This window comes from Beta vulgaris, chromosome 1 (assembly GCF_026745355.1).
Source record: "Beta vulgaris subsp. vulgaris cultivar EL10 chromosome 1, EL10.2, whole genome shotgun sequence".
NCBI classification, from domain to species: domain Eukaryota; kingdom Viridiplantae; phylum Streptophyta; class Magnoliopsida; order Caryophyllales; family Amaranthaceae; genus Beta; species Beta vulgaris.
Genome location: NC_079202.1, coordinates 20,763,096 through 20,782,417, shown reverse-complemented (window position 1 = coordinate 20,782,417; position 19,322 = coordinate 20,763,096). Strand labels below are relative to the sequence as shown.

Genomic DNA, 19,322 nt, shown 5'->3' with positions numbered 1-19,322 from the left:
GCTCAAGCATTTGGTCAATAAAGGGAAGGCGAAAATGATTCTTTCTAGTTACCAAGTTCAAACGGCGATAATCAATACATACCCTCCACCCGGTTTGAGTTCAGGTGGGTACCATTTCGCCATTTGCATTAGGAATCACTGTGACACCACCTTTCTTTGGCACCATTTACTATCGGAGATGGGGTAGATAATATTCATTTGACACAACTTTATTACCTCCTTCTTTACCACCTCCATCATGGGTGGGTTCAAACGCCTTTGAGGTTGCCTCACCGGCTTAGCTTCATCTTCCAACAAGATCCTATGGATACATGTGGATGGACTAATGCCACGGATGTCCGCAATTGACCACCCAATCGCCGTCAAATGCTCCTTGAGCACCTTCACCAACTTGCTCTCTTGTTCCAAGGTCAACTTGATGGAAATGATAACCGGCAAAGTCTCTTTCTCACCTAGGAAGACATACTTCAAATGCTCCGGGAGAGTTTTGTGCTCAACATCGGGGGCCTGCACAACAGAAGGCAGCGGTCTTGTGCTAGGCACAGTAAGCGGCATGGGCTTATAGTTTGAAGGATTCAAAGGGAGTTTGGAAAGCTCATTCAATTCAACAACAATTTCAAGCACATTATCTGGCAAACAAAACTCTAAAGAATCAGCATTCAAACTAAAGTCCAAAACACTTTGCAAATCATCATCACGTAAGACATCAAACACATCTTGAACACATGGCTCAAACACATCAATGGCACAGAGAGAGTGATCCTCAATATTAGGATATTTCATGGCATCATACATATTAAACTCAATGATTTGACCATCAAACTTCATGGCCAAAGAACCGGTGTCACAATCAATCTTAGTCTTAGCCGTTTTCAAGAACGGCCTCCCTAAAAGAATAGGGCTCGAGTGCTTATCATGCTCCATATCTATCACATAAAAATCAGCAGGAAAAGTCAACTTATCAACTACCACAAGAACATCTTCAACTACACCTCTAGGAATGGAAGTGGATCTATCCGCAAGTTGGATAACAACATTGGTAGGAAGCAAATCACCAAGTGTCAAGGACTCATACAAAGAATAAGGAAGCACATTGATGGAGGCTCCTAAATCTAGCATGGCCCTATCAATCTTAGTGTCACCAAGAGTTACAGGAATAGTGAACATGCCCGGGTCATCACATTTCTTTGGCATTCTCTTTTGGAAAACAGCGGACACATGTTCACTAACCTTAACTGTTTGTTTCCCTTTAACACCACTTTTCCTCTTTATTGAACACATCTCTTTTAACCACTTAGCATACAAAGGCATAGTCTTAATCAATTGCAACAAAGGAATATTCACATTACATTGGCTAAATGTTTCATAAATATCCTTAGAGAAATCAAGCTTACGATTGTCCTTAAGTGCATCAGGAAAAGGGGGTGTCGGATTGTAATTCGGGAAAGAGTTTACCTCTTGGTGAGAGCTAGGACTCACCACTTCTTCCACCTCTTTAGAAGGAGTAAGAACCTCCACCTCCTCATCTTCAACTCTTATCTTCTCTTCCACAACCTTGCCCTTTTCGGGCGATGATCAAATAGCTCCTTGCCACTTCTTAATGTCACAACACTCACATTCTTCTTGGGGTTCACCTCGGTTGGAGATGGCAATTTTCCAGAATTTTGGGTCTCAAGCCTATTCATGACACTAGACATTTGGCCCAGTTGTGTCTCCAAGTTGTAAATGCTTGACTTGGTCTCTTGTTGAAATTGCACCATATTGGACTGCATGGTAGTCACATTCTTAGTCAAGGCTTTGATCATATCTCAGTGGACATTGAGTTAGAGCTAGATGATTGCCCTTGAGGTTGATATGGTTGCTTGAATGGAGGAGGTCGATTTCCTTGTTGAAAATTTTGGTTCCCTTGAAAATTTTGATTCCCTTGAAAGTTTTGATTCCCTTGTTTGTAACTGAAAGCCGGCTGATCTTTCCAACCGAGATTGTATGAATTTGAATAGGGATCATACTTTCTATTTCCTTGATAGCCCAAAGTATTCACCTCTTGAGTGTCTTCTTGCAAGTTTGGCAAGCATCGTAGGATGACCGGTATTGGAGCAAATTCCACAAGCTTTCACTTGTTGAGGTTTGTTACTCATCATGAATTCCGAACATATTCTTAAGGTCGGAAACCTCCGACTCCAAAGATGATTCGAACTTGCAGCTTTAACACCCCGGGTAGCATTCCTCTTAGAATAAGTGCGAGAACTCTCAGCAAACTCACTTATGAGCTCCATGGCTTGTTGTGGGGTCTTGTTATCAATGTTACCCCCACAAGCAGCATTCACCATCCTTCTCTCATCCGAAGGAGCCCACAACTAAGTATAGCACAAGATCCTTCTCGGCAAAACCATGGTAAGGACAACAAGCAACAAGCCTCTTAAACCTCTCTAAGTAGTCATAAAGAAGCTCATCATAACCTTGCTCAATGTTGCTAATGGCCCTCTTAAGCTCATTCAACTTGCTTGAAGGAAAGAACTTCTCCAAGAAAGCTTGCTTCATCCCCCTCCATGTGTTGATACTGTTGGGGCTCAGATGATAGAACCAATCATTAGCCTTATCCTTCAATGAAAAAGGAAAGGCCCGCAGTTTGATTTGATCCTCCGTAACACCCCTTGGCTGCATACTAGTACAAACAGCATGGAATTCCGCAAGATGTTTGATTGGATCTTCCCATTTAAACCATGGAAGCTTGGCAGTAAATGAACAAGACCCGACTTCACTCAAAAGTAACATTCTCCCCAAACTCTGGATATTGGATGGCCAATGGTGTCTGGTCCAGATTAGGAGCAGAAAGCTCCCTCAATGTCGGATCAGCTCTAGGCGGCATCTCTTCTTCCTCAATACCAATATAATAAGGCAACTCACGGAAGTGATCCCGAATTTCCTTTCTCAACCGATAGAGTGTCCTTTCGATCTCTGAATCAAAAACAAAGCTCCTTGATTAGTAGAACGGGTGTGAACCATAAGAAAGGTTCACACACCAAAAAAGCAAACAAACACACAAATAAACAACCCAAACACGCTGCCTTCCCCGGCAACGGCGCCAAATTTGGCGAGGCCTAAGTCGTATCGGCTAACGCGCAAATAAATCAATACTACCCTACACAAACGTAGTATAAGGAAGTAAGGTTCGAATCCACGGAGAAGGAGGGTTTGGTAAGGTTAAACGTGTATTGTGGTAACAATGGGAGGGGTTTCACTCAAAAGTATAACTAAGAAGGACTAAACAAACGGTAATCAAATAATAGACAAATACTTGGCAATCAATCTTTACAACCAATTCAAACTTTGATCATAGAACAACTCAATTCCTATAGTTACTTGAATGACCTATTGCGAATCAACATATTCAATCTCCTCTAACTTAGTGGTAAGATTAAGCGAGCGCTCTAATCCAATCCTTAACGCTTTAACGACCTAGTCCAAGCGTTCTAGATTCAATTAAACAATTAAATAACAACTAAGGAGATGTCAATAGGATAAACTTGCATTCACACAAGCGGTCAAACACAAGTTTATGAGATGATTCCTCTTATGCACAACTATCCAAAAGCATGTGATAATTGAGCACAAAGTACAAATTCTAGATAATCTCAAAGCAGACAATTATCTAGATAGCAAAGATGTAAAGAACACAAGTTAAATGATCAGATTAACTCAAAGTACAAAACAATCTAGCATGAAGATTATAAGAATCATCAAACATTCAAGCAAAAAAAGGTAAAAATTGAACTCACAAAATGGATGAAGAGGTTGCTCCAATTGATTAACCAATTAGAAATTAGTTCCTCATAATCTAAAATAAAAACTACCACTTTTCTTTTTGATTGTTCTCCTCTAAAAACAGATGAAAAACTGAACACAAAACAAAAAAAAAACGAACTCTTCTTTTCATCCGCAAAACAGGGGAAACGAAAAGTCGTTTCCTTATTACAGGGGTCCGCGACCGCGGGGTATAGCATCGCGACCACGGAGGAGGTCCGCGACCGTGGTGAAGTCGCGGAGTAGCTCACGGCGAATTCCTTTGTTTTTTCCTCCAAATTCCGTCGCGACCGCAGTCATTAGCTCCGCGACCGCGGAGGCTGCCCATACAACTTCCCTCTTCTTTCCTTGGATGCTTCATCATTTGATTAACAGTCATTCCCATCTTTGTTTCCTTGCCACTTAAATGCACTTTGATGACTTATTCCACTTGCACACTTGAGTTTGTGACTTGGCATTTTTTCCATAGCAAATTGTTCCAATTGGACCCTCTCACCAACATAATAGAAATTAAAGAAACCAAATACCAACTGTTGAGACGGAGATCAAAATCATACCAAAACATGTTCAAGTCCACACTAAAATAGCCAATTAAGTACTAAAAGATGCCATATGAACATGGCATATGAAAGAAAAAGAGGAGCAAATCCTGTAGGATCGCACCACCATCTCCAAAATTAGTGGGTGTTATGAAGGTCTTTTAGGGAAAATAAAGGTGGACAAAAGTAGATCTGAAAATTATTTGGCTACCTTTAAGGGTGGTTTTGCTACGGAAGAGAGGGAAGATGTAGGTGGTGATTTCGTGAGTACCAAGGGTGGAAAGCTCAGTAATGAGCCTGGCAGTTCTAAAGGTAGTTTGCGTCGAGGAGTATTTAAGCGAGGGGGTGTCAAATGATGTGGTTCAGGTGGTGGAATAGCTTTTTTGGTCGGAAATGGTAATTTTGGTGAGGGAACCACCACTTATGGTGGCTGGAATAGGGAACGAAAAATGTTAGTGAATGGCGGCTCAGAGGCAAGCGGGTGTGGAAGGGGACCCGTAAATTTTATGCGTAAAAATAGCTCCGCCTGCGGTAATCCTGGTGGTGAAATATGGTGGCGTACACTGAATTGCTTGCTGCAGAAAACTCTATAAATGGTGGAGTATAAAAGAGGGTCCGAAGAATACGGTGGAAATGGGCATTTTCCGGGTAGCATTACAGGTGAAAACTCTGGTGGTGAACTAGGGTGCTTTCATGGTGGCCCTTGTTGCAAAAGAAAATCAGAAAGGGCGGAGTAAAGGAGCACCCACCTTGGTTCCTTCGTGGCTTTGGAGAAGAATCTAGAATATACAGATGGGGGCAAGTTTGTCATTAACCAAATGGCTGACTCAAAAAGTGCTCGTGACTTGGAAGAAAATGAAGGTGTAAGAAAATTCAAATTGCACTACCCTAATAAGTCTAGTAGTGACTCATTAAATGAGGATAGAATTTTACTTGGGCTCAACAAAACAAGGCCCACTTCCATAATCCATCTTTTAAAATCCAAATCGTCTACCCCTCAATCAATTCTACCAATATTAAGGACTTGGTTGTTAATCACTTTGTTGATTTCTTTTCTTCCACACAACCTTTCCTAATAGGAGAAAGGTCCTTTGAAATAAAAAAGGGCTGAATAGAGTTGCAATGGATGTAAATAGGGAGGGATACTCTAATGATGAAATTTGGAACACTCCTAATGTCCTGGCCAGATGGGATTCAATCGTTTTTTTTTCCAAAAGTCATGGAAAATTGTAGGTGAGTCCGTTACCAAGTTAATAAAAAATTACTTTGAAACTGCAATTTTACTTGATTCAATAAATGAGTCTTATATTTCTTTAATTCTTAAATTAGATAACCCTACTGAAATTAGAGAGCTAAGACCAATTGGTCTGTACAATACAGTTTATAAAATCTTGACGAACACTATTGCTAATAGACTTAAGCCTTTCCTTAATGAAATCATTAATCCGGTACAGTCTAGTTTTGTTCCGGATCGGAACATTCTGAATAATGTGTTAGTAATTAAGGAAATTGCAAGCGTCTTTAACAAGGCAAGAAAATCCACAAAAGTCATGGCTTTCAAGATCTCTCAAAGGCCTATGATAGTCTTGAGTGGGGATTCATATGGATACATTAAAAAATTTTAATGTCCCTGTAAATCTGACTAACTCATTATGAATTTCATCTCAACTCCGAAAATGTCGATCTTATGGAATGGAGTGGTTACGAATGCTTCCATTCCATCAAGGGGAATTCGTCGAAGCGATCCTCTCTCTTCTTATATCTTTCTCCTGTGCATGGAAATACTTTCACGTCTAACGGAGGAGAATGTTAGGAATGGAAGTTGGTTACCTCTTAAAACCATTAATGACATCAACATATATCACATCTTTTATGCTGATAATGTTTTTCTTTTCGAAAAATCGTCGATGGAAAACGTTAGGGTTATTTTTGAAACTTTAGAGGAGTTTGGAGCAATGTCGGGTTTGTTCATGAATGCCCAAAAATCTAAGATTGTTTTTCCACCTAACCTTTCTCCCTCTTATAGACATCTAATAAGTAAGGAGGCTGATATGGCTGGTACTACGGCCGTTGGAAAATATTTGGGTGTTAATATACATCCTAACAAGCTCAAAAAGATTGATTGCTCAGAGATGTTAGAGAAAACAAAGAACAAACTCAGTAGTTGGCAAGCAAAACTCATCAACATAGCTGGTAGAAAGACCCTTATTAAGTCTGTGCTGAATAGTTACCCTCTCTACTCAATGCAATCTTCCTTCCTTCCATGTGCCATTGTGTATGAAATAGTTGCAAAAAAAATTACATTGAATGCAGTGGATAGATATCACTACATTCCAAGAATAAGGTGGAATACACTTGGCAAGCCTATCAATATGGGAGGGTTAGGTTTCAGGAGCCTTAGAGATTGGAATACTACCTCCGTTTCTTTTTAATTGTTACACTTACACTTTTTACGCATGCCGATGCACTACTTTGAGCCTTTATATCTCTAATTTTGTATTTGTAAAAAATATAAAAACTACATATTAATAAAATACATACTAATACGAATCTAACAAGATCCCACATGACTATGTTTTTATTCACGTATAAATCACAAACGAGGGTCAAAGTGCAATTTGTGAATAGTGTAAAATGTCAAAGTGTAACAATTAAAAAGAAACGGAGGTAGTATTTCTTTTATGGCCAAGCTAGGATGGAATATCTTGAGGAATGATGATCAATTATGGGTGAACATCTTAAAGTCTATGTATCTAAAGACTTGTACCTTCATGAATTGCTGTCAAAAGTAAGGTGATTCCCCTTTATGGAGGGACATATTGAAAGGGAGAGAAATTTTGGAACGAGGCCACATCTTTAGGGTTGGGGATGGTTCTACTATTTCTCTTTGGTACCACAAGTGGGTGGGGGAAGATGAACTGTACTATAAGTGTATTACCTCTCCAATCCCCTCCTATATGGAGCATTGGAGAGTTAATGAAAGTATTAGAAACAGGAAGTGGGACACTAATTATATCAATAACCTTTTACCTCCTAATGTTATTAATCTTATAATTATTTGTGCCTCTCTCTGACTGTGCAACTGATCAGATTGTTTGGGGTCCCAAATCTTCTAGCCTTTTTGTAACACCCCGACTCCTAAGTATCAATTATTAGCTTAATTAATCAATCATTAGCAGCAGAAGACCTAAATTATTAGTCGGAGCGTCATTACCGTACCTCCCATCCAGAAGGTACAAGGCAACATTCTTTCATAAAACTAAACTTATTATAATAATGAAAGCTAATAACTTAAACATAGCTAAAATTTCATAAGTTGGTGTAAGTGAACTTATAATACATAACCGTCATAGTTGCATAACCTAAAGTTAATATTTCCTCACTGCTACACCTTCCCATCTTCATAAGCATACCTAAAACAGAAAACAAAATGTCGTGAGCCGAAACTCAGTAACATACTACCCTGACATCATAAAAGCATTTCAATTCATTTTATTAGCAAATAGGGAAGAGAGAAATAGTAAAACCATTTCGTAAATCATAATCATTAAATCAGAAACATAAAACATCATCATCATCCTTTATCTTGTTCACCATCGTATATCTTTTACTTCGGTAACTTGGCTAGTTTAACAGAAGGGACGTCTCCCCATAACATACAGAAAGGCGACCACAACATAGGTGACACTTTCGATGCCCACATTATTGACAAAAGGGCGGTCACAACATAGGTGACACTTGTGGTGCCCACACAAAGACGATCACAACAAAGGTGACACTTTCGGTGCCCAATCATTAACCAGATGGGTTATCATAACGAAGGTGACGACACTTGTGGTGCCCACTGGATACTGCCAAGAACCTTCTTTCATTTGAACTTTATCATGTTTTGTTTCTTTTAACATATCATAATTACATTACATCAACATAATCATAATCATAAAACGTAATTAAAATCATAGTGTTATCATACTCATATTGTCAAAATATCAAAGTCAATTCATATCATCGAAAAAATCATCATATTCATATCCCACAATCCATACATCAACAACATAGTGAGAAATACCATAAAACATCATTATAGGTGATGGTTCGAATTTTTTCATCGACGAAAACTCCGGTGGTGAACTAGGGTGCTTTCATGGTGGCCCTTGTTGCAAAAGAAAATCAGAAAGGGTGGAGTATAGGAGCAGCCATCTTGGTTCCTTCGTGGCTTTGGAGAGGATTCTAGAATATACAAATGGGGGCAGGTTTGTCATTAACCAAATGGCTTGCTCAAAAAGTGCTCGTGACTTGGAAGAAAATGAAGGTGTAAAAAGATTCAAATTGCAATACCCGAATAAGTCAAGTAGTGATTCATTAAATAAGGACAAATTTTTTCTTGGGCTTAACAAAACAAGGCCCACTTCCATAATCCATCTTTTAAAATCCAAATCTTCTACTCCTCAATACATTCTACCCATATTAAGGATTTGGTTGTTAATCACTTTGTTAATTTCTTTTCTTCCAGACAACCTTTTCTAATAGGAGGAAGATCCTTTGGATTGAAAAAGGGCTAAATAGAGTAGTAGTGGATGTAATTGGGGAGGGATGCTCTAATGATGAAATTCGGAACGCTCTTAATCCCATGCATCCAACCATATGTCCTGGCCCGGATGGGATTCAACCGGTTTTTGTTTCCAAAAGTTATGGAAAATTGTAGGTGAGTCCATTACTAGGTTAATAAAAATTTCTTGGATACTGCAATTTTGGCGGAATCAATAAATGAGTCTTATATTTCTTTAATTCCTAAAGTAGATAACCCTACTGAAATCAGTGAGTCAAAACCAATTGGTCTATACAATACAGTTTAAAAATCTTGACAAACACTATTGCTAATAGACTTAAGCCTTTCCTTAATGAAATCATTAATCCGGTACAGTCTAGTTTTGTTCCAAATCAGAACATTCTGGATAATGTGTTAGTAATTAAGGAAATTGCTAGCATCTTTAACAAGGCAAGAAAAAAAACAAAATTCATGCCTTTCAAGATTGATCTCTAAAAAGCCTATGATAGTATTGAGTGGGGATTCAAAAAGGATACATTAAAAAATTCTAATGTCCTTGTAAATTTGACTAAACTCATTATGAATTGCATCTCAACTCCGAAAATCTCGATCTTATGGAACGGAGTGGTTACAAATGCTTCCCTTCCATCAAGGGAAATTTGTCAAGGCGGTCCTCTCTCTTCTTATATCTTTGTCCTGTGCATGGAAAGACTTTTCACGTCTAATGGAGGAGAATGTTAGGAGTGGAAGTTGGTTACCTCTTAAAACCACTAATGACATTAACATATCTCACATCTTTTATGCTGACAATGTTTTTCTTTTCGAAAAAGCATCGATGGAAAACGTTAGAGTTATTTTTGAAACTTTAGAGGAGTTTGGAGCAATGTCGTATTTGTTCATGAATGCCCAAAAATCTAAGATTGTTTTTCCTCCTAACCTTTCTCCCTCTTATAGACATCTAATAAGTAAGGAGGCTGATATGGCTGGTACTACGACCGTTGGAAAACATTTGGGAGTTAATATACATCATAACAAGCTCAGAGAGATTGATTGCTCGGAAATGTTATAGAAAACAAAGAACATAATCAGTAGTTGGCAAGCAAAATTCATCAACATAGCTGGTAGAAAGACCCTTATTAAGTGTGTGCTGAATAGTTACCCTCTCTACTCAATGCAATCTTCCTTCCTTCCATGTGCCATTGTCGATGAAATGGAAAGAAGTTGCAAAAAAATTCTATTGAATGCAGTGGATAAGTATCACTACATTCCAAGAGTAAGGTGGAATACACTTAGCGAGACTATCAATATAGGAGGGTTAGGTTTCATGAGCCTTAGAGATTGGAATATTTCTTTTATGGCCAAGCTAGGATGGAGTATCTTGAGGAATGATGATCAATTATGGGTGAACATATTAAAGTCTAAATATCTAAAGTCTTGTACCTTCATGAATTGCTCTCAAAAGTAAGGTGATTCCCCTTTATGGAGGGACATATTGAAAGGGAGAGAAATTTTGGAACGAGGCCTCATCTTTAGGGTTGGGGATGGTTCTACTATTTCTTTTTGGTACCACAAGTGGGTGGGGGAAGATGAATTGTATAATTGTATTACCTCTCCAATCCCCTCCTATATGGAGCATTGGAGAGTTAATAAAATTATTAGAAACGAGAAGTGGGACACTAATTATATCAATAACCTTTTACCTCCTAATCTTATTAAACTTATAATTTCTATGCCTCTCTCTAATTGTGGAACTGATCATATTGTTTGGGGTCCTAAATCTTCTAGCGTTTTTGTAACACCCCAACTCCTAAGCATCAATAATTAGCTAAATTAATCAATCATTAGCAGCGGAAGACCTAAATTAGTTGGAGCGTGAGTGCCGTACCTCCTATCCAGAAAGTACAAAAGAACATTCTTTCACAAAACTAAACTTATTATAATAATCACAGCTAATAACTTAAACATAGCTAAAATGTCATAATTTGGTGTAAGTGGACTTATAATACATAACCGTCATAGTTGCATAACCTAAAGTTATTAATATTTCCTCAGTGCTACACCTTTTCATCATTATCAGCATACCTAAAATAGAAACCAGAATGTCGTGAGCCGAAGCTCAGTAACATAATACCCTAACATCGTAAAAGCATTTCAATTCATTTTATTAGCAAATAGGGAGGAGAGAAATAGTAAAACCATTTCGTAAATCATAATCATTAAATCAGAATCATAAAACATTATCATCATTCTTTATCTTGTTCACCATCGTATATCATTTACTTCGGTAACTTGGCTAGTTTCACATAAGGGACGTCTCCCCATAACATACAGAAAGGCGACCAGAACATATGTGACACTTTTGATGCCCACATTATTGACAAAAGGGGCAGTCACAACATGGGTGACACTTGCAGTGCCCACAGAAAGACGATCACAACAAAGGTGACACTTTGGTGCCCCATCATTAACCAGAAAGGTTGTCACAACAAAGGTGACGACACTTGTGGTGCCCACTGGATACTGCCAAGAACCCTCTTTCATTTGAACTTTATCATGTTTCGTTTCTTTTAACATATCATAATTACATTACATCAACGTAATCGTAATCATAAAGCGTAATTAAAATCATAGTACTATCATACTCATATTTTCATAATATCAAAGTCATTTCATATCATCGAAAAAATCATCATATTCATAAAAGATTTCATATCCGACAATCCGTACATCAACAACGTAGTGAAAAATACCATAAAACATCATTACACGTGATGGTTTGAATTTTTTCATCGACGAAAACTCTGGTGGTGAACTAGGGTGCTTTCATGGTGGCCCTCGTTGCAAAAGAAAAGCAGAAATGGTGGAGTATAGGAGCACCCACCTTGGTTCTTCGTGGCTTTGGAGAAGAATCTAGAATATACTGATGGGGACAGGTTTGTCATTAACTAAATCGGTGAGTCAAGAAGTGCTCGTGACTTGGAAGAAAATGACGGTGTAAGAAAATTCAAACTGCACTACCCTAATAAGTCTAGTACTAACTCTTAAATGAGGACATAATTTTACTTGGGCTCAACAAAATAAGGCCCACTTCCAAAATCCATCTTTTAATATCCAAATCTTCTACCCTTCAATTCATTCTACCCATATTAAGTATTTGGTTGTTAATCACTTTGTTAATTTCTTTTCCTCCACACAACCTTTTCTAATAGGAGAAAGGTCCTTTAGAATGAAAAAAGGATGAATAGAGTTGCAGTGGATGCAATTGGGGAGTGAATCTCTAATGATGAAATTTGGAATTCTCTTAAGCCCCATCCAACCAAATGTCCTGGCCCAGATGGGATTCAACCGGTTTTTTTTCCAAAAGTTATGGAAAATTGTAGGTGAGTCCAATACCTGGTTAATAAAAAATTTCTTTGAAACTGCAATTTTATCGGATTCAATAAATGAGTCTTATATTTCTTTAATTCCTAAAGTAGATAACCCTACTGAAATTAGAGAGTTAAGACCAATTGGTCTATAAATACAGTTTATAAAATCTTGACAAACACTATTGCTAATAGACTTAAGCTTTTCCTTAATGAAATCATTAATCAAGTACGGTCTAGTTTTGTTCCGGATCGGAACATTCTTGATAATGTGTTAGTAATTAAGGAAATTGCAAGCGTCTTTAACAAGGAAAGAAAAACCACAAAAGTCATGGCTTTCAAGATTGATCTCTCAAAGGCCTATGATAGTCTTGAGTGGGGTATCATAAAGGATACACTAAAATTTTTTAATGTCCCTGTAAATCTGACTAACTCATTATGTATTGCATCTCAACTCCGAAAATCTCGATCTTATGGAACGGAGTGGTTACGAATGCTTCCCTTCCATCAAGGGGAATTCGTCAAGGCGATCCTCTCTCTTCTTATATCTTTTGTCCTGTGCATGGAAAGACTTTCACGTCTAATGGAGGAGAATGTTAGGAATGGAAGTTGGTTGCCTCTTCAAACCACTAATGACATTAACATATCTCACATCTTTTATGTTGATAATGTTTTTCTTTTCGACAAAAAATCGATGGAAAACATTAGGGTTATTTTTGAAACTTTAGAGGAGTTTGGAGCAATGTCGGGCTTGTTCATGAATGCCCAAAAATCTAAGATTGTTTTTCCTCCTAACCTTTCTCCCTCTTATAGACATCTAATAAGTAAGGAGGCTCATATTGCTGGTACTATGACCGTTGAAAAATATTTGGGTGTTAATATACATCCGAACAAGCTCAGAAAGAGTGATTGCTCGGAGATTTTAGAGAAAACAAAGAACATAATCTGCAGTTGGCAAGCAAAACTCATCAACATAGCTGGTAGAAAGACCCTTATCAAGTATGTGTTGAATAGTTACCCTCTCTACTCAATGTTGTCTTCCTTCCTTCCATGTGCCTTTGTGGATGAAATGTTAGGAAGTTGCAAAAAAATTCTATGGAATGCAGTGGATAAGTATCACTACATTCCAAGAATAAGGTGGAATAAACTTAGCATGCCTATCAATATGGGAGGGTTAGGTTTCATGAGCTTTAGAGATTGGAATATCTCTTCTTTGGCCAAGCTAGGATGAGTATCTTGAGGAATGATGATCAATTAAGGGTGAATATCTTAAAGTCTAAGTATTTAAAGTCTTGTATCTTTATGAATTGCTCTCAAAAGCGAGGTGATTCCCCTTTATGGAGGGACATATTGAAAGGGAGAGAAATTTTGGAACGAGGCCGCATCTTTAGGGTTGGGGATGGTTCTACTATTTCTCTTTGGTACCACAAGTGGGTGGGGGAAGATGAACTGTACGATAAGTGTATTACCTCTCCAATCCCCTCCTATATGGAGCATTGGAGAGTTAATAAAAGTATTAGAAACAGGAAGTGGGACACTAATTATATCAATAACCTTTTACCTCCTAATGTTATTAATCTTATAATTATTTGTGCCTCTATCTGATTGTGCAACTGATCAGATTGTTTGGGTCCTGAATCTTCTAGCCTTTTTGTAACACCCCGACTCCTAAGTATCAATTATTAGCTTAATTAATCAATCATTAGCAGCAGAAGACCTAAATTATTAGTCGAAGCGTCATTACCGTACCTCCCATCCAGAAGGTACAAGGCAACATTCTTTCATAAAACTAAACTTATTATAATAATGAAAGCTAATAACTTAAACATAGCTAAAATTTCATAAGTTGGTGTAAGTGAACTTATAATACATAACCGTCATATTTGCATAACCTAAAGTTATTATTTCCTCACTGCTACACCTTCCCATCTTCATAAGCATACCTAAAACAGAAAACAAAATGCCGTGAGCCGAAACTCAGTAACATACTACCCTGACATCATAAAAGCATTTCAATTCATTTTATTAGCAAATAGGGAAGAGAGAAATAGTAAAACCATTTCGTAAATCATAATCATTAAATCAGAATCATAAAACATTATCATCATTCGTTGTCTTGTTCATCATCGTATATCTTTTACTTTGGTAACTTGGCTAGTACAACAGAAGGGACGGCTCCCCATATCATACAGAAAGGCGGCCACAACATGGGTGACACTTTTGATGCCCACATTATTGAAAAAAGGGCGGTCACAACATAGGTGACACTTGCGGTGCCCACACAAAGACGATCACAACAAAGGTGACACTTTCGCTGCCCAATCATTAACTAGAAGGGTTGTCACAACAAAGGCGACACTTGTGGTGGCCACGGGATATTGCCAAGAACCTTCTTTCTTTTGAACTTTATCATGTTTCATTTCTTTTAACGTATCATAATTACATTACATCAACGTAATCATAATCATAAAACGTAATTATAATCATAGTGTTATCATACTCATATTTTCATAATATCAAAGTCATTTCATATCATCGAAAAAACCGTCATATTCATAAAACCTTTCATATCCCACAATCCATACATCAGCAACGTAGTGAGAGATATAGAGTACTAGTCACGCTCCGACTAAATTAGGTCTTCCACTGCTAATGATTGATTAATTAAGCTAATAATTGATGCTTAGGAGTCAAAAGTGCATATAGAGTGGCTAAACCACCAAAAAAATTATTTCTCTTCTTTGGATTTGATATGGTATAAAATCTGGAAATTCCAACTTTCTTATATATACAAAATGCTTTTGTGGCACCTTGGGCATGAGATTTTACCAGTTGGTAGCAACCTTGCAAAGAAAATGCAAAATTTTGATCTAACTTGTACTAGGTGTTTGAATTCAGTCGAGGATCACCTACATCTTTTCATCTTCATCAAGAGTTCCCTTGGAATATGGTGTTTGAAACTAACAAAAATGTACAATTTCCTAGTCCTAACATCTTCTTTAATTGTCCTTGGAATGATTGGATGAAATTAAACACTAACTACAATAAGGATTGGGCCATGGTCTTTGGGGTCTCTATATGGCACATCTGGAAGGTCAAAATGAAAAGGTGTTTTCAATACAAAATGAGGCACTCAGCCTTTACTTTTAATAGATTAACGACTGATATGGTGGCCAATTTTCGTGCTTTTCATGACAAGGATAAAAATCAGGCACCAGTTATGAGGGTGGATCAATGGAAACTCCCTGAAGCAGGTTAACACAAACTTATTTCTGATGGTTGCTGGAAGTCCGTAGACAAGGCAAGTGGAAGAGGGGTTATCAGGAGGCAGGATGGAAGATGGTTCATTGGTCATTCCATCAAGTTTAAAGCTAGAGATCCAGCTCATGCTAAGCTATTGGCGATAGAAAGATGTCTTGAGATTGCTAAGGATTTTGGAATCAAGAAGTTGCAGGTGGAAATGGATGCCTCTCTTCTCCACCAGATGCTGATAGAGGTCGAGAACTATGGACTTCACCAACTTGGAATGATTATCCACGAAGTGGCAGTGTATGTTAAGTGCAACTTTGAACCTCAATTTCTGCATGTGCGACGAGAAGCAAATATGGTTGCTCATAAGCTTGCTAAGCTGTGAATGGAGATAAAGGAAGAATCGAAAACTCATGTCTTAGTCCCGGATTGTGTGAGGGAGGACATGAAGAGAGATACAGGGTATCACGATCCTGGAGTATTAAGGGTCTGTTCTCTTTGACATAAAATAGTTGAACTGAACTGAACTAAATTGAACTGAACTGAATCGAACTGAACTGAACTGAATTGAACTGAACTCAAATGAATAGTGATATTTGAGAGTGTTGTCCAGAGTTGAACTGAACTGAACTGATTGAACTGAATTGAATTGAACTGAACTGAATTGAACTGAACTGAAAATAAGTTGGGGAAAACAGATGCTAAGCTTGATTGAATGTGTATGTTTCTGTGTTGGTTGGTAGGTTAATGGTATGTATTAAAAAACGGTTGTTTTTTGAGATGTTGCAGGAAGCTAATCTTTGTTGTAAGGATGTTTAAGTTCTAATCTAAGTCCGCTTTTCCTTGAAAAAAAATTGTACTAGCTACGATGACTAGTATTCTTCGACACTTGCGCACTTCACTAAAATGTAATCTTTGGCCAAAGAAGAATTGTCACTAAAATCAATATTAAACATACATATCAACTTAAATATATCTAGACAAAACAAATTTTATATATAAGGAACAATATATATATATGAACAATCAGCTCTCACCCTAGCTAGCAGGTCCTGCTCTCGCCAGCAAAAGACGCAAAGAGAAGGTTGCAAGAACCAGCGTCTGCCAAAACCAACCTTTTGCGTTTATAGGGTCCACCTTCTTTGCTAGGAACCATGCGAAAATGGCCTCAGAAGTATGTGCAATTGCAACAATAAAGAAAGCAATTCGAATATTTTTCATTGATCTAAATATGAAAAGAGCTATGGCTCTGAGGAATGTAACAGGACCAATATCTGGTAAGAAGTTGACAGCAAAGAGACCAGATAACCCAAATACACAAAATAGCCATGCATATAATTTCGGTACATCAATATTTCTCCTCTTTCTATCTTTCCAATACGAGATCATCACTGCCATGCCCTCTTGTGGACTCGCCAGAGGAACATACTTCAACTCCTCCTTGGCTTTTTGTAAAGAGAAGTAATGTGTTACACCAATCTGTCATGTCATTTGATAAGTTTGCATATTAGTTAGCAATGATTTCCATGAAATTGCAGAAATGGCAGAAGACTTAGACAAGATGTTAAACTGTTAGAGAAGACCTGGTATACTTCAGCTGGGAGGATCAGTGGCTGAGGAAGCCATGAAATATTTAGCCAGGAGTATAAAATGGTATAAAAAACCTGACATATCTTTCCAAACACAAGAGCTGAGGATACTGTTAATGAGGCCTTTGGTACATCGTACTCTAGGCTCTCTAATAGAGGCTGGATGAACTCAAAAGTATTAGCCGGACATCCTGTTGTTGGATAAACATAAAAGTATATTTAATTTTATAAAACCAGTGTTTAAGAGAGCCACAGAGGTAACTGAAATGAAATATCAATTTTCCAGACAGGCGAAGAGCATATTACCATCTGAGATGAAGTACGACTGTCCAGCTGCAACTGGGAGCCCCTCTCTTTCAGGAAGGTCATCTAGAAGCCCCATACTTGCTAATACAATACCAGATACAATATTATCCACATAAACCCAGTCTGTTTTGACACTTGAATCGCCAATTTTACACAGCAGCAGACCTAACTTTGCATAATTCACTATCTTTAGGAAAGTCCTATCTTCACCTGGTCCATAAATAGCAGCAGGTCGAACTGCACAAGAGTAAAGACATCCACCATTCACCCTAGATGCAAATGTATAGGCATTAGACTCTGAATATATTGTATAATACTCCCTCGGTATTTTTGTTCTTTACTTCTAGAGTTTTATGGTCAAAGATTCAAAACTTTGGTCGTATGATCGTATCCCAAAACAAGTGTAAAGAATGAAAAAATAAAGTAATAAACTAGTAGTTTTTTTTTTTTTTTTTTTGCGATTACCTCAAAGGGCGTCCATTGTAATTCAGGACTAGCTGCTCGGCAATAGCTTTGCTGCGGCTATATGGATCACGATGGTCATCTAGTGGAAGATAAGGAAGACTTTCATCTCCATTTACGATCTTCTTTCCTCCAAAAACCACATTATATGTGCTCACATAAACAAGCCTTTTGATCCCGCATTTGACACATGCATCTAGTAAGAGGCGAGTCCCATCAATATTAACCTTATCAATCTGAGCAGTCTTGAGCATTTCTTTACCTGACATGCCATATGAAGCAATATGGAAAACACAATCTACCCCTTGTAGAGCCTTCTCAACATCCTTTTTGCTCGTAATGTCCCCTTGGAAACACAAAATAATCATATTTTCAATCTCATTTTATAATACTAATTGTATTTCTTAATAATCTAGACATTTGCATTATTAGTCTTTTTTTTTTATATAATACTACCTCTACTTGTCCATTCATGATTCAAATGTCCCTCCTCCCAAATTCCAAGATGTATATTATGTTGCTTATCCTACTTTTTTGCCTCTTTTTTCTCTTCATTTTTGCTTTTACTTTGGTTCAAATAAAAAGGATAGTGTGTAGATTATTAGAAAAACATAGCTAGTATCACTAACGCACATTTTGAAGACACAATGAAGATGAGATCCTGATAAGATCTTTCCACCATTTCTTATTGAAATGATAGATGACGTATGAAATTTCCACTGAAGAGAGAGGATTAGTGGCTCGTTTGGTTTGATTGACGAAATGAATTTAATTAGAAAGTCAAATGATGCACCTCTATAAGATAGTGTTTATAATATAATGTTACATCTATATACGTATTCAAAGTAAATACTTCCTCCGTTTCTAAATAAGTGCAACATTTGCATAGTGTTTACTATTCACAGTTTAAACTTTAATTAGCTTTGGTGATTTACATTTTAGGAAAAACATAGTCATGTGGGATCTTGTTAGATTCGTTTGAATGTGAATTTTTTTAATATCAACTTTTTATAATTTTTACTTATTGATAATTGAAGATATTAATGATTAAAATAATGCATTGGCAAACGTGAAAACAAGAAGTGTTGCACTTATTTAGAAACAGAGGAAGTATAACATATGAGCCAAAGATTGAGAGAGAAAATACCAAGGATGAAGACAACACCAGCTTGAGAAAGTTGAGAGGACCATGTTGAAGAAGAACGAATGTCCAAGGATCGAACCTGAGAAGCACCATATTGGATAAGTTTAAGGCAAAGAGCAGCACCCACAAAACCGAGTCCTCCTGTCACCAGGAAAGTCTTCCCTTCTATTCCTTCTTCACCCTTCATTTTTGGAACTACAAAAAGATTCCTGGAGTTTGTACAACTTTTATAAATTCTCACCGAGCTTCTTCACGGTTGTCGTTGACCAATTACAGCACGTGTCTCACGAAACTTTTGTGAGTTAACCATAAAGG

At 37.5% G+C, this 19,322-nt stretch overlaps 1 protein-coding gene across 2 annotated transcripts; it reads right to left on the bottom strand.

The window, feature by feature from the left end:
• Window positions 1–16,472: 16,472 nt before the first annotated feature.
• LOC104900838 (uncharacterized) lies at window positions 16,473–19,290 on the bottom strand. 2 transcript variants are annotated; one of them, XM_019249745.3, is made up of 6 exons: window positions 19,011–19,290; window positions 18,126–18,209; window positions 17,867–18,059; window positions 17,402–17,670; window positions 17,090–17,286; window positions 16,473–16,985 (listed from the first exon to the last, which is right to left on the bottom strand). In XM_019249745.3, the coding sequence occupies exons 1-6, from the start codon at window positions 19,192–19,194 to the stop codon at window positions 16,545–16,547; spliced, it is 1,368 nt and encodes a 455-aa protein (XP_019105290.2). In that variant the 5' UTR covers window positions 19,195–19,290; the 3' UTR covers window positions 16,473–16,544. The 2 variants fall into 2 exon arrangements, with proteins under 2 accessions (XP_019105290.2, XP_010686671.2); XM_010688369.4 differs by having other exon boundaries at window positions 17,867–18,209.
• Window positions 19,291–19,322: the final 32 nt, after the last annotated feature.